Source organism: Nannospalax galili, unplaced genomic scaffold (assembly GCF_000622305.1).
Source record: "Nannospalax galili isolate Female #2095 unplaced genomic scaffold, S.galili_v1.0 scaffold150, whole genome shotgun sequence".
NCBI classification, from domain to species: domain Eukaryota; kingdom Metazoa; phylum Chordata; class Mammalia; order Rodentia; family Spalacidae; genus Nannospalax; species Nannospalax galili.
The window spans coordinates 1,308,182-1,324,503 of NW_008329320.1; the positions used below are offsets into that span (position 1 = coordinate 1,308,182).

At 39.6% G+C, this 16,322-nt stretch overlaps 1 protein-coding gene across 2 annotated transcripts in view; it reads left to right on the forward strand.

Annotated features, from left to right (window-relative positions):
- Positions 1-2,704: 2,704 nt before the first annotated feature.
- C1qtnf3 (C1q and TNF related 3) overlaps positions 2,705-16,322 on the forward strand; it is a 26,403-nt gene continuing 12,785 nt past the window's right edge. Inside the window, exons 1-4 of one of the 2 annotated variants that reach the window (XM_008835395.3) lie at positions 2,705-3,145; positions 8,543-8,654; positions 10,883-11,037; positions 14,772-14,901. In XM_008835395.3, coding sequence (XP_008833617.1) covers positions 2,843-3,145; positions 8,543-8,654; positions 10,883-11,037; positions 14,772-14,901 — 700 coding nt within the window. In that variant the 5' untranslated portion in view covers positions 2,705-2,842. The remainder of the gene's footprint in view (positions 3,146-8,542; positions 8,655-10,882; positions 11,038-14,771; positions 14,902-16,322) is intronic. The other variant, XM_008835404.3, reaches the window with a different exon arrangement.

Sequence of the window (16,322 nt, forward strand, 5' to 3'; positions counted from 1 at the left end):
TATATATTAACCACTGTCATCCTACTGAACACTGGGATGATTGCTCCTATCCGGAGTTTTCATGGCTGTCTGTAGTTGTTTGAAGACCACCCTAGCAAGCTGACACAGTGAAGGGAATCCACATATCACATTCTGGAGACTGGAATGCTAAGATCAAGGTGTCAGCAAAGCTCATTTCTGCTAAGGGTGGTGAGGAAACAATCTGTCCCATGCCTCATGCTCTGTTCCTGCTGTTTGCTGGCAATCTTTGGTGTTCCTTGGCTTGTAAATGCATCTCCCTGATCCCCACCTTCATTTGCGCAGTATGCATGTCTGCATGTCTATCTCCGTGTCCAACTCTTTTTTTATGAGAATATAGTCATATTGGATTAAGGTCCATGCTAATGACTTTCTCTTGATCATCTGTGAAAACATTATTTTGCAATAAATTCACACAAGTATGGAAGGTTATGATGTCAAGTCTTTTGGGGACATATAATTGAGACCAGGACATTCTAGGACCCTCGATTGTTATGAGAGTTTCCCGGAAGCTATGGAGTTGGCAGCCTACGTTCACCTTCTCTGTAGACAGACAGAGAACAGAGTGGGAGGCCTGATGGGGCCCAGTCCAGTGACCCCTTTCCCAGCTCTGTGTCACCAAACACTTACTTTAGCTCTCTGAGCTTCTGATTTTTCCTCTGTAAGGAGGAGATGATGGATTTACTGAGAGAAGTCCGTAAGCTAAACCAAAGAAGTGCTTGGTAGGCAGTGGTGTGTGGGTTATGATGATTTTATTATTTATTCCCTCTGAGTCAAGGAGAGTATGGATTATGGACTCGTAACCCTCACTCATCTGGGGGAAATTCTTCAAAACTGGCGCTCCAGTGCGCTGGAGAGTATGACAGATCTGGTCTGGGATGGGACAGGGGCACTGATATTTTTAGAGGGCCCCTGGTTCATTTTACATGTGGTCAGGAAGGAGAACTACCAGAACAGATGACAAGACTGAAACATGAACGAGGAGTCTGATGTGGCTGAATTCCAGAAAGGACGATTTGTAGCTATGGTGTCAGACAGTCCACACCTGATGGCAAAAGCTCAGGGTGGCTCTTAGAAGACTAATGAATCAGGTGACTTAGTTTTCATAGCTGTTTCTTGTTTTGTGATGTTGTTTCTGGGAAGGAGCATCCCATTGGGACACTGCCCTGGGCCACCGTTTCACCCACAGTTGAAGCCCACTAATGCAGAACTGGGTGTTATGCTTCCTTGGGACTGCACCAGGTTTGTGAAGGGCATTCCTAAGATAGTTCAAGTTGGACTAACGTGCTGCCTGCAACTGAGCAGTACTGGCACAGGCTCAAAGAATCCTCCAAGGAGGACATTTGAGACAGTACTAGTAGATTTGAACTGGGTTTGCTCTGCCCAGTCGGTGAGAACTTCCTGCTTTGAGTAAGACCCCCATGGTGATCTGGAGAATTTTATTTCTTGGAATAATTCTATAACACTCACATCAAACACTTTCTGTGTATATATGTGGGTTCCAGAGACAGTTGGTCAAGTGGTGAGTGGCAGGAGTGGACAAGCTAGTTTTTGCCAGTTTTGGTCAATTCAGGGGTCAGTTTTTGGATCTTAAGCCCCTTGGCTGAATGAGGAGGGCAGCTGTAAGCATCTCCTTCCTTTCCCCAGCTGTTCCACCAGCAGACCCTGCTTCTCCAGGCCTTGACTCTCTTCCAGTGTGTCCCTAGAGCACCCAGGATCAGATGTTTGCTCACTCATCCTCTTTGAGGGTTCAGGGTCTCTGGAAGCCTCAAGGGAGACGGCCAACAGCTTTTTGTTAAGTGAGTGATAGATGAAATAATATGCAGATAGAAGCAATTTTTGATGAGAATGCTATGTAAATTCTCTTTTTATTATCACAAAGAAATCAGATGTCCATTTGTTCTTTGGCCCAATTAATGAAAGCACAGTAACTAAAAGAAATGATAATACCCTTTGTCTTGAGATATTTGGAATAGTATATTTGGTCTGGTGTTTTCCACATTTCTTTGATTTTGATCAGGAACATGCCAGAAGGTACAGTAGCCAGAGACAAACTTCTCTAACAAGGAAGTAGGTTATGTTTCCACTTGGCAAGAAGAACTTGAGCAACTTTGATCTTTAACTGTTCTTTTAGAAACTCAAGGGAACAGGAAACAAAGCTCAGCATGGGGAAATAACCTCTGCCAAATCCAGACTTTGCATCCGGACTCAGGTCATCCTTTCCCAATCCAATGCCTACTGCTGCTGGTGTCTGGAAGGCCGAGTGAGCTGACTGATGTGGCCCAAAGTGTAGAAGTGCTATATGCACATGTGCAGAGTCAGACCTCTTCCCACTGACGTGAATGGGTTCCTGTTGCAATTTCAGGAAGAACTGACACAGTTAAGCCCGAGTTTCCTGGCAAGCGCAAGGGTAGGTTTTTCCAAAAGGCATTTTAGACCACAAACGCACAGGCTTTCCGTGTCTAATCATGAACTCAAACCACTGGACACATGCTCTCTGTTTCCAGTTGCTTGTGTATGTTTTCTTCACACTTTAACAAAAACGTGCCAAGGTGTGATATTTATGAACTCCACCAACTGGGCGCTGTGCACACAAACTGTCTTTCCTGTGGCGAGGGAATGTGATGAATGGGGGCTGTTCTGTCTGGGAGGAGGGCTGCTGTCACTCTGGCACAACTACAGCCTTATTTATTACACACCAAAGTATAAAACCACCCAGCCGGCTGCAGCTCTCATCTCCAGATCTGGCATTTGCCCGAGGAGATCACAGCGCCTACAGCCCCCGTCAGCTTCCCAAGGAGACTTTCTGGCTCTGTTGAGAATCATGCCGTGGAGGCAGCTCGTCTGTTGGCACCTGCTGGCTTTGCTTTTCCTCCCATTTTGCCTGTGTCAAGATGAATATATGGAGGTGAGCGGAAGAGCTAATAAAGTGGTGGCGCGGATAGTGCAAAGCCACCAGCAGACTGGCCGTAGCGGCTCCAGGAGGGAGAAAGTGAGAGAGCGGAGCCATCCTAAAACTGGGACTGTGGATAATAACACTTCTACAGACCTAAAACCCCTGAGACCAGATGAGCTTCCACACCCCGAGGTAGATGACCTAGCCCAGATCGACCAGTTCTGGGGCCAGGTATTCTGAATTCTCTTCTAAGGATTTCTTTGAAAACTTAATGATTGTTGTTGTTTCGACCAAGATTCTTAGGATCAGTGCTTGTGAGCAGTTTGCGAAGCTGCTTGTGGGTGTCTCCGGGTTGATCTGGGGTACAAGAGGGACAGTCTCTGGTATTATGCACACCAGGGTAGAGTAGCCATAGCAATGCCCCGCTAGGGTGGGAAACCTGCGCAGTCAGCTCCCTGCTATAGTGGGGACTGATTTCTTTCTTTCTCTGATGTGGAGAAAAGAAGGCCCACCCATGTGGACAGATGCATTGCCATAGGTCATTATTTCCTGATCCTAAGAGAAATGGACTATTTTAATCCTCCCTAGCAGGGGGAAACTGCCCTTGGAGCCTGCCAAAAACAGGATAGTTCAATTTTAGTTTGTGAGTTTTCTGTAACATTTCCCCCTAGTTTTGTTTGTTTTGTAGAATTTTAGGTTGCTAAGACTTCTTGTTTAGACTTTTAAAAAAATCAGGCATTAAAGGCAAGAAAAAAATGATTACATATTTAAACCACACACTTCATTGTATAATTCAGTGTCTCCTGATGTCAGGGTTTATTTGCAGGGGCATCTACTCAACTAAGGAAATATCTTTAACTCTTTTAGGGCAGTATGGGAATGAATTAAGGTTTTAGTGTCCTGAGTTACAAATTAGTGAACCTCAATTTAATTACAAACACCAAATGTAGGAAGAAATCCATTTGTTTTTACTTCTAAGTGTGAAATATGCCAGAATTAGATGGAGTGGGGAAAAGTGTTACTTTGGATTTGACAATCTTTGAAACAGTAGGTTTTACTTTAAGACTCTATGGCTTCTATGCATTCCATCCCTGTAATTTCTTTTCCACATAGTTGAAATCTGAACTCTTCCTGCCACAGATTAGGAAGTCTTGGTTGATTATCTAGGTATGTAGTTAGACCAGGATCCCACACAGGATCAGCAGCAGATCTGGAATGAACCTAAGACGTGTAACTGGACCTCACAGTGCAGTTTCCCAAGTTGCTCTATGGGCTTTGTCAAGGGAAAATGATAGCACGTAAACAGAATGCCACTTTTAAAGACTGTCTCCTCGGCTGACAATCTTCTGGCCGGAATGTGTTTGCTTCAGTGGTGAAGGCGTTTGAATTTATGTCTAAATCTTAATCTGGCTTTCTGTCTTGGTGGATGGAGTCTTTCCTGGGTGTCTACATAGCTGTTATAAGTTTCATCAATTACTTCCCAGCAATCAGAACTTACCAGGCCACTGAAATCCAAATGACATTTTTTATCTATTCTACTTTCCAGTCCTGAATTTCTGAAGTATCTACAGGCAAACCCCAAGAGGGGCTACTCAGGAGATTTAGAGCCAGCAATATTCCCGATGCTCTCAGTACAACTCTCCTACCAGTGCATCCTGAGGCACAACTGAATTTAGGATCATGCTGGGTTTTCCTTTGTTCCTTACTCCCCCCCATTCTCTTCTTCATGCTAATTATCCTTTTGCCTCATTAATTCTTCTGCAAGCATTTCCTGGATTCTACTTTTTATCAATCCTTAGAATAGGGACCAAGAATATCAATAGGCCCAAGCCTCTATCTCCAAGCCATCCTGAAGGGCTCTATTGGGGATAACATTTTGTTGATGTTTATTTGTTCATTCATTTAGTAATTCATGTTTTCAATATCAATAGTTTTTAAATTTTTATTAGGTTCATTAAATTAGCATACAATGTAATAGGTTTCATTATGACATTTTCGTACATATGTATCATTGTACTTTAGTCATATCCAACCAATTTTTGTTGACTTTTTAACTAAGTGATTAGATTCTATGTGCTAAACAAAGTCAATACACAAGGACAGTTGGGAAAAAAGGAATAGTGTTAGTCACTGGGTTGAGTCTTAAAAGTAAAACAAGAGATGGTTACTCACAGCAGAGATTTAAAGAAACAGAGGACAAAAATCTGTGCCATAATGAAGGGATCTGATGGAGCCCATGAGGGGTGAGGTGTGGCTGGGCTCGGAGCTGTGGGAGGAGACCACAGATAATCTGAATGCCAGGCAGGGGACGATTCTTTTAGCTAGTGAAGGAGTTTCATCTTTATTTTGCTCCCAAAAGTTTAATTTGTCTTTTATAGCAGGGCAGTGAGGCAATAAAATCTGTGTTCAGAAAGAGAGCTGGCTTTAGAGTTCACGGTGGATTGGAGTAGGCAGCGATCTCTATATCTGGATTTATTTTTACTGGCATTTTCTCCACCACAGCCTCTCTGTTTTTGCATTAACAGCCTCAGTTCTCTCTTGGATACATTTTCTTCCTCTTTCTTCCTCTGCCCCCTTTGGGTTTGAATAGGGAATTGTGGGTTCTTTTTCACCAAAGTCATAATGAATAGAATTCAGTTATGCCTGGAGGCCTCCACCTGCAAAATGGGTGGAGCCTGTCTTACAGATAACCCTACCCCGCCCCATTGATCTACCTGTTTTTGAAAAGGGGATGATATGCTTAAGAGGTTTGTGGGTAGTGATTTTCTGTACAAAAATTTTCCCTTACCGAGGAGAAAACTTCTCAATCAACACATCTGGTCCAACTTATTCTAAGAATCCATCAAAAGCCAAACCAAGAAACTGGGGAGCTGGCTCAGTCAGTGCAATGCCTGCCACACAAGCCTGGGGACCTGAGTTCAGGTCCCTGGCACCTGTATAAAAAGCCAGGTGTGGCAGTGCTTCTGTGTAACCCCAGCGCTGGGGGCGAGGTGGGGTGGGGAGTGATGTGACAGGCAGATCCCTGAAGCTCCTGGGTCAGCCAACCTGGCCAGACCCATGAACTTCAGGTTCAGTGAGAGACTGTCTCAGAAAATAAAGGTGGAGGAAAGATACCCGATGTTGACTTCTGGTCTCCACACATATGTGTGCACATGTGCACACATTAACATGTCCATACCCCCTCATACACATACAAATTTAAGAGCCTCACTTGCACTGTTCCATTGAACTAGACCTTGAAAGATGAAGCTGGAGGAAGGAACTTGTGATGAAATGTTATGGGATGGCTCTCAGGAGGCGCCCAGCTAAGAGTAACCAGCAGTCTCTTGCTGCATTGGTGGTAGCTCTGTGTCCCTGAAGTTACCCCAGATAGCTTGCACATTAGCTTGGGTACTGAACAGCCTCAACACCTGGTGCTTAGATACTAGACATTTACACAAGTCTTTTGCAGTTGGTGAGATGGCTCAGTGGGTAAAGATGTTGGCCACCAAGCCTCATGACCTGAATTTGATCTTTAAGAACCATGTGGTTGTCTTTCGACCTCCACAGGCACACCATGGCATATACCCTATACATACATATAAAGAAGGAATAGAAATTGTTTGAAAATTAGAAAAAAAAATGTAAAGATCTTTTAAATTTATTATTTGAAGTTTGAAAAAGAGTATCTTTGTTTACCTCTTACAGCTGGAAAGAAAAATCATGGCCATCTCAGACAAGAAAAATGATGTCTGGGAATGGTGACTTCTCTAAAGTCATGTAGAACTGAGCGGGGACTACTGGGTCCAATCCAGTAATTATTCTGACATTCTCAGTATTTCCATTCTGTTCTTATACAAGGTCTTTACCTCCCCCACCCCCTTCTCTGTCATGAGATCCATCATTGGCAAAATCTTGGATCTCCTGAGTTTAGAAACTGTATTTCTTATTAGCAAAATCATACCAGGAAATGAAGAACACATACTTCCCAGATGTGTAGAAGGCAGGCTCATGCTGTTTGTCCTTGCTTTCCAAGTGTCCTAAGATCTTCATCGCTAAGTACATCAGTAGATTTTCTTTCTTTAACCAACACACACTCTTCATCTATCTGGGGTTGGGCTTAATAGATTTAAGACTAAGAGCTATCCCCAAATTATAGCTCCTGATCCCTCAACAGTGGGTTCTGAGCTGTGGCAACAGACTGCTTAGACTACAGAGACTATTCTCTGAATAGTTAAATGGAAAATTTGAAGGAAAAGGAAGAGTAAAGACCAAGCCTGTTTTTTTTTTTTTATTTACAAAAATAAATAAAAGTAAGGTTTAATGACATAGTAATGTGATGCCTTCATCCAGTTTTCTGCCTGGCTTTCTAGTGATAGAGAAAACTTGACTTTTAAATTCTTCCCTCTTCCTTCTTTCTTTCCCTCCTGCCCTTTGTTCCCTTCTCTATATTCCTCCCTAACCTTCCGTTTTAAGAATGAATCCCTTAGCAACAGTGTGCTGTTTTCAAAAGACTGCTGAATTATAACTGGTGTCTAGGAAAGTTTCCACAAGTATTTTGCATGACATAATTAAAAGGCAAGTATCCAGCTCGGATGAAAATCCAAATTTTACATGCTTCTAACTCTCCTTTCTGTCAATTCCACTAGGCCATTAGCTTCTTCAATAGTAAGCACACAGTTTAGAAATCTATCTTTGTATAAATAAGCATTTCACTGAGTGTCACATTGAGCATATTTGGTATCTATTTAGTGCTAAGTAAATGTTGGTTCAAACAGCAAGATAATCACTTTGAAATTTAAAGTAGAATGTATGAAATATCACATCATCTTAAATGCTTACAAGGAATTTAAAGTTGTTTCAATGTGTAGATAATAAATAGATATTAGATCATCTAGTTTTCAGTAGTGTGTTGTATTCTTGAAAATTGCCAAGAGTGTAAAGTTTTAAGCAGATTCATCTCAAGAGAGGAAGTGAGGGAATAAATATGTTAATTAGCTACACATAGCCATTCAACAAAGATTCACATACATATCTCAACTGTTACATTTAACTACATTGCTACTTATCAATTTAAATAAATAAATGAATGAATGAATAAATATACTAGACTAAAGAATCCATTGTTTCCTAAGCAATCTCTGTTCTCTAGTGGTTTGAGAAATTAATGTTGCAGTCAAATTTCTAAGAACTCTTTAACAGAGCTCTTAAGTCAGCACAGGAAAACATATTTAATGTTTATGTTTGAAGTTACTAGTGTTTTGAGTTGAGGGCTATCTTAGTCTAGCTGTATCTGAGGCTACTGGATACTGGGAAAGAGAAAAAGCTTCTAAGTCTTCTGAAGGTTTGTCTTTGCTGTCCTGGGTACACTTAGAAAGCTAATGGCCACCTTTCTTTCCACAGCCCTATCTTCACTCCAGCCCAGAGTGCATACTCTGCAGAGTTCCTGTTACCTCCTAACCTTAGCTAGCCCCTGACCCCCATGCTGTAGATAGTCCTACCCCATACTCTACACCCCACACTCTCTTTCTCATGTAATTGTTGGTTAAGTGAGGTTAAAATTATGTAAAGGTCAAGGCCAGAAGAAAATTTAAAATTCCTAATTGCAAATATCTTTGCCTGAAGCTTCTCTTTCTCTTTTTGTTAAAGTCCCCACAAACTGGCCCACTGCCCCCAGACTGCAGCAAGTGTTGCCATGGAGATTATGGCTTCCGTGGCTACCAAGGCCCCCCTGGACCTCCAGGCCCTCCTGGCATTCCAGGTAAGGATACACAGATGTATTGAAATTCCAATAACACATTGTGTCAGAAAAGGGAGCCAAAAGCAAACCTAAGTTGTGTGGGTTCACTTGCAGAGGGTATACATGGAAAATGCAAAAAGTAAGAACCTGGCAGGGGTCAGTTTAAGTGGAACTACACATGCTATAGTATTTATTCTGTATACCACTGCAAGAATCCAAAAGACTCCAGGTTTCCTGAGACTCAGAAGGGAAGCTCTGGATTGGCCCAGGACAGAACTACTCACTCATAATTGGGACCCATTCTTAGTGCCTGTACACTATCCAGTACCGTTACAGTTACAAATACCCGAGATCATAGACTGACACCCAGAAGATGCTTATTTTGGCTCACAGGTTTGGAGGTTTCGTCAATGGCTGACTGACTGTTTTGGGGCCTGTAGTGCGGCAGTGTGTCATGAAGGGGAGCATGTGATAGAGCAGAGCTCCTCAGGATAGCCAGGAAATGAAAAAGCAGAAGAGGAAGAAACCATGGTCCCTCAAGGCATGCCCCTAGTGATCTATAATCCAACTAGACCCCAGCTCTTAAAGTTTCCACCAGTACATAATAGCACCACACTAGGAAATAAGCTGTTAATACACAGACTTTGGGGAGACATGATTCTAAACCACAGCAGCCAGGCTTTCTGTCACAGTGCGCTTTACTCAGTGTGGTATCACTTCTAGGAAATCTATGAAGTCAAGGCCGGTAGAGAGGAAAGCGTGCTAGGCTTCATTCCTTTACTGAGCTGTACTTCTCTGTCATTCTAGGTGTAGGCTGGTTTTTTTCCCCAACAGTCCCACTGATTTTCATGCCTCACTTGGACTCATAGGAACAGTTTTGGGCTCTAGCATCACTTGCTGGCTCAGGGAATGCTCTAGACAAAGCTCATCAGATCTAGATTCAGGGGTTAGCACTCTGTGCTACATTGTTTGGTACTCTCAGGCTCAGGGGCATTCTGGGAGATTGGTATTGCATTGGATTGGCTGAGTGAACAGCATGTCACTCCCTCTTCACCCCAAGGTCATACCCTAACCTCTCAAGGGTTTGACTTCTTTCTATTCAGGTCAGTCCTGGGACAAGATCTCTTCTCAAAGTTTGGCCAAAGTCTACTTGTCTCCTCTAACTTACCTTTGCTGATATTAATATTGATTCATCAAAACTTAAAAAAATAAGTTAGGTAACTTCTCAAATGAAGTCAAATTTATAATGACAAATAGTAAACCTATGATTACTGGCATGAAATCTATGTCGCTGTCCATCAGAGGCAGTGACTCTCAGGGGCATGATGTGGGCAGGGAGTATTCAGACTTTTCTGGAATCTCAGGTCTGACCTCCTCTGAGGTTACAGAACAGTCTGGTGTTGGTTAAATGAATTTTGTCACTGAATACTTTGGCAAAGTTCATCCACCTGGGAGCACTGCAAGCCTGGTTTAGTGGATGTCAAAGGTAATATGTAAAATAAAAAGCAGATTCCAGAAAGTTAGCAAATATAAAAACAAGAGAGAGGTGCAGAAATGTTATCAGTGGCCAAATGAAGAACTGAAATTGCTACCTGACTCTTGATTTAAAAAAATTATTATATTCTTATTCTCCTCCTCCCAACTACAAAATCACTTCAAAGCTTTAATAAAATGCTTCAAATAGAGAGTAAAACATATGGAATAACACAAAATCACCCATGTTTCATACATTCAGGAAAAAAACTGTAAATACCTTTGCATAATTTATTCTATTTTTCCTCTATGGATATAATACATAAAGGTGTGTTGTTCCAAACTAAAATAGTATTATACTATCCTTATTTATTTATAACCTTATATCTAAAAAAATTGATGTCTCTAATCATTTAAAATATTTTTATGAACATATAATTTACTAAACTATGCCTACTAAACTGATAAAATTTAGCCCTTCTAGCACTGGTAATCATTACTGTTTTAAATGATAATGTGATGATCAGTCATCACAAGTTTTCATACAGTCCTTGCTTTATAGAAAAGAAGGTATCGGAGTCTTGGACTCTAAGACTGTTTTCAGAACCCAGTTAAAGGGGACTCATTTGCTGCCCCAGGCAGTATTCAGAGTTGTTTCAAATGGCCTTTTACAATTGAAGTTGGATATTTTTGAAGGAAAGGGTGATGCTTGTCTAAAAACACATGGTGGTTAGAATGAATAGTTTTTTCACATGATGATTTACATTTTTTTGAAGGAAATCATGGAAACAATGGAAATAATGGAGCCACTGGCCATGAAGGGGCCAAAGGTGAGAAAGGAGACAAAGGTGACCTAGGGCCTCGAGGAGAGCGGGGGCAGCATGGCCCCAAAGGAGAGAAGGGCTACCCAGGGGTTCCACCAGAACTGCAGGTAAACTACATTCTGCAACCTCTAGGGGGCTTTTAAACCTGCCTGGACATTAGGGTTCAGGGACCAGAAGGTATCAGGGCAACCAGTGTTCATTTATCTCATGAAAATTTGAGCCTAAATGTATTCATCTACATAGCTGGATGTTTGCATCAGTCCTGTGCCATCCAGAGTTTTGGACAATATCATTCTTAGCAGATACTTACTGAGAGTAAACTCCAACTCTCCCATAGGACCAAATAGAACACAACCCTGAGTATGAGCTTACAGCTTATCTTCCAGAGGAGAAAAAGGGTTAAATAAAGAGGATTTAACCAATTTGAACACAGAAACATTTAAATATATAAATAGAATGGCTAAGTGTCTGATTATATCTTATTTGTTAACTTCCCACATTTTGTATGTCAATTTTTATTTAAATATTTAATATTAGAAAGTTTTAAAAATCATCTATATGGCCATAATGCATTTATAGTTGTATGTTTTATCTTAAGTTTAATTATCCATTTATCTACTCTTTAGTACTCTTTTAAATCATCTTATAATTCTCTTTTTAAGTTTAGAATTCTTGTTGCAACATCTAAAACTTGTAAATATATAATTATGTTACCAAGAAAAATTACTCAATCTAGGCTAGATTTTTTGTTTTGTTTTGTTGCTAACATTTTAAAATTGGTTCCTCTAGGAGATGTCTATCAACATAGTAAACTAGCTTTTCTGTTTTTGTTCAGGTTATGCTGGCTAATATATCTTCCTTAAAGAGTAATTAGTGGTTATAGTAAAATATTTTCGAGAAAATCCTGTCACACGAGAGACTTTGGAATATAAAGCTGTTCTTATTTGAAAGATCAGTCAGAGGAAATTACTGTTTATTTGGGCAGATACAGTGGATGTTTACTCTTGGATAAATTGCATCATTTTTCTGGGCTTAGTTTTTCAAGTGTAAAATAAAATGTCCTATGTGTTACTATAACTGCTTTTTGTGGGTTTTGGGGTAACTTTTAAATGAGTCTGTTTAATAATTTCAGCAAGCTGGGATCCATGTGCCAGTATAAATTAACAACTGGGGTAGGAGAAGAGGCCATCTAGCCAGGCTAAGGTATTTTCTAAGATGGACTAGAGCTACATGAAATCTGGCAACACAGGATGGAATAGCCAGTTTAAAGAACACCAAAGGCAGGCAATCATTAACCGTTAACCGTTTTATCTTAACACCACAAAACAGTCATTTAGGATATCACTTTCACATATTTTGTGGAAGACAGACTTAAGAAGATTGTGAAAAGGGGGATTTAACATTCTTTGAAGACAGATAATCGCAGCAAGTTAAAAAATTATTAATCTCACTCAAATTCATTTTCCAGGGATTGTCACTGACTTTCAAACCCCTTACGAAAGTGTTTTCAAGTGAAAGCAATTCTTGATAGGTGGAATTTTCCTAAAGCTCTTTTAATTATTAAAATTATATATTTAGAACTTCGGTTTTGACTTGGAACATCAGCAATAATACCAGCAGCAGGAAAAGGAGGAAAAGGGGAAACAACAATGTCTCATTCTCCACCTAAGCCACACAGGCATTTGAGGTTCAAATGTAAGCTGACACTCAGTCTCCTCTCTTGGGACACAAATAAATTGGTCTGTTCTCAAGTTCACAGGATCCACTGGTTGGGACAACAAAAAGTCTTCTTAGATTAATTATTTTCACTGATTTTTTTAAAAATTTCTTTTTAATGGATTGAGTAGAAGCTTCCCAAGTTTCCTAAACATAAAATATAAAAAGTTACACTTGTGACCACTCACATTAATGACTTTTCTGGTCCTCCTAAGCTTTCTGCTCCAATGTCACATTTATTTTTTGAAAACTTATGCCTAGAAAATTTTACTTTTCCAATATTCAAATAGATCTCTGATTTTATTTAAACACTTTTTCTACATTCTATTTTATTTTTATTTTAAAAAATATTTTATTTTTATTTTATGTGTATGATTGTTTTACCTGTATGTATGCAAGTGTCCCACATATGTGTAATGCCCGAAGAGTCTAGATGAGGATGTCGAATCCCCTGGAACTAGAGTAATGGACAGTTGTTAGTTGCCACATGGGTACTGGGATTCAAACTCAGGCCCTCTGGAAGAACAGCAAGTGTTCTTAATCACTGAACCATCTCTCCAGCCCCATTTTCTGTATTTGAGATAATAGCAAATCAAATTTTCCTTTTGCCTTTTTCTTTATTTCTTTTTTGATTTTTTTTTCTTTTTCTTTTTGAGACGTAATCTCCCTATAGTTATAGCTGGTCTGGAATTCCCTATAGACCAGGCTGACCTTGACCTCAGATCCACCTCGTCTGCTCCTCAATGCTAAGATTAAAGGCATGCACCACCACGCCAGGCTCCCATTTGCCTTTTAAAGATAATTAATGTATTAATGATTAATATAAAGATGATTACTCTTTCATTGTAAAAAAAAGTTAACACAGCTGTGCAAAAATAAAACATGTTCAGAGACCATTGCTATTAATGTATAGTTGCATAGCTTTTAACATTGATGCTTATTATTTTAAATATATAAGAGCAAACATTATTACTCACCACTGTTTCATTAATGGCGATGTTTTCTAAACATTTCTTCATTAAAATCAATATAATTCTATAACTTCAAAATTAATGTGTTTGACAGGGTCTCCATAGCCCCAGTCCACCTGGAACTCACTATGGAGACCAGGCTGGCCTCCGTCTCACAGAGATCCACTTGCCTATGCTTCCCGAGTGCTGGGATTGAAGGTGTGTGCTACCACGCCTGGCATCATATATTATTTTTTTAAATAATTTATTATGGGGGATTGGAGAGATGGTTCAATGATTAAGAGCATTGGGTGCTCTTCCAGACAACCCAGGTTCAGTTCCTAGCATCCACATGGCAGCTAACACCCATCCCTAACTCTAGTTCCAGGGGATCTGGCCTCCACAGGCACCAGGCACATACATGGTACATTTATATGCATGCTGGCAAAACAATCATACATTAAAAATCTTTACATTTATTTATGGGAGGAGGAAAGGCATGTATATGCATGCTATATAGCATGCATGTAGTCATTATAGGAGAACTTTTTGGGAGTTGGTTCTCCCCTTCCACCCTATGAGTCCTGGGGATCAAACATACATCATCAGACATGGTGACAGACACCTTTACACATTAAACAATCTTGTCAACCCTTTGTGGATATTCTTGTAGATACTTTTCTCAGTTTGAATGTAGAACAACCCCAGTTATATAGACACACTTAAAGTCTGATATCAAGTTATAATAACCTTGTGTTGCTGACTTTTTAATTCATGCATGAAAAGACATTTTCCCAATGTTGACAAAAAGAAGACATTGTTCATTGTTATTTTCTCTGATCATTTAATATCCAAATATTCACTTAATATCTATAGTTTGAGAACTTTATTCAAATTTTCTAGTATTATTTGATAACATCATTTTAATATTTAAAAGCATATCTTAAGGACTAGTATTCTTTGAAATATATGTTCAGAACTATTAATACAGACTGTCATTCTAGAGTCTTCCTAGAATAAAATATGAAAATTACTGTAATTTATTTCTTCTTTCTCCTTTAGTTGGTATTTATATCCAAGCTTTCCATCACAAATAAATTTTCAGGAAACTTATCTGTATAAGAACTTTTTTTCTTTAAAATAAACTATGACTTGACTGCCAACTTTTTCCTTAGATTGCATTCATGGCTTCTCTGGCAACTCACTTCAGCAATCAGAACAGTGGCATTATCTTCAGCAGTGTTGAGACCAACATCGGAAACTTCTTTGATGTCATGACTGGTAGATTTGGGGCCCCTGTATCAGGTGAGTTGTAAAAATGAATGAATGAATGAATCAGACAATCAAGACAGGGAAAGGAAGGAGGAGTGGGGTAGAAGAGGGACACGATGGAAGGGAAAGGGAAGGAAAGAGAAGGTAGAGGGAGAAAGACACAGGAAGGGGAGAAGGGTAGGAAGGCAAGACAGGAGGAGGAAGACCGTTTGGTAGTCAAATTAAAGCAAGTAGCTCTCATAGCTGTTGGCTGAATTTCAGGTAAATCATTTAGAATCTGAAGAGAGAAAAACTAACAAAACGGTGACATAATTTTTAAGATTATTAACTTTAATTTGGACTGAACCAAACAACTCCTAAGAGGGCATAATCACCTCTGATTTTTAAAAGTCCCCAGAACATAATTCTCACAGTTTAACTGTGGATGGCTATGTCATCCCTATGTAGCTGATCTATTTTTTCAGATACCCCAGAGTCTCTGATCTATTTTTTTCTGTATGTATTTATGTCTTTATTTAATGGTTTCCTAGGGAACACTGGTAGTTTTGTTCTGCATGGTTACACCTGCACACACAATAGTAGTCAGCACACAGTAGGCATTCAAAACCACTTTTTGAATGCATTACTCCACTGCACATATACCTGGTTTATGAAATATAGTTTAAATTTAAATGAGAGCTTATAAATTTTGACTTACTTTTTGGCTTGCAGTTCTCAGACTGTAGCCTGAATGAGAATCACTCGAAGGGTTCATTAGCATGAAGTATGTGGAGTCTCACACACAGACCCATAGCTCAATTTCTCCCATCACCTCAGCCAATGGCAAGTCATCTTCCAATTTGTAGTTGATGCTGACTCTGTAGGCCCAGGGACTGTATCCTATTGATTTGGCAAGAAGCAGCAAAACATCAGATGGCCTACACCACCGGTTTGCCTAGTTCAACTCCCAGGAACACTACTTATTCGTCACTGAAAGAAATGCTCAGTCTTTTAAGTACTACTGATTAACTATGTCATAATGAAAATAATTATTCCACTTATGCCTCTATTTTTGCATCCATAAAATGGAAACAGTGCCAGAATTTACCTTCTTAATTTGTTAAAAAGATAAATACATTAATATTTGTTAAATGCTTGGAAGAGTGATTGGCAGGTAAGAGGCATTACATCCATATATGTTTTATGCTAATTATGCTAATGTTTTATGCTTTTAAAGAGTCATCGGTTTTTAACATTAAAATTAAGTGGATATTACACATTTAAAAAGATCAAAAGTTTGCTTATGCAAATATATTTCCTCTTCTTACATAAAAGCTAGCATACTCATTATTTGGAATATACTCGCTTTTTTTAAAGAAAGGCTTGCAATGTATTTTAAAAATATTTTCATATGATTTTTTTATAGGCTGATGTACAAAAATGTATCTAACCATTTCCTTCTTACTGGACTTTTG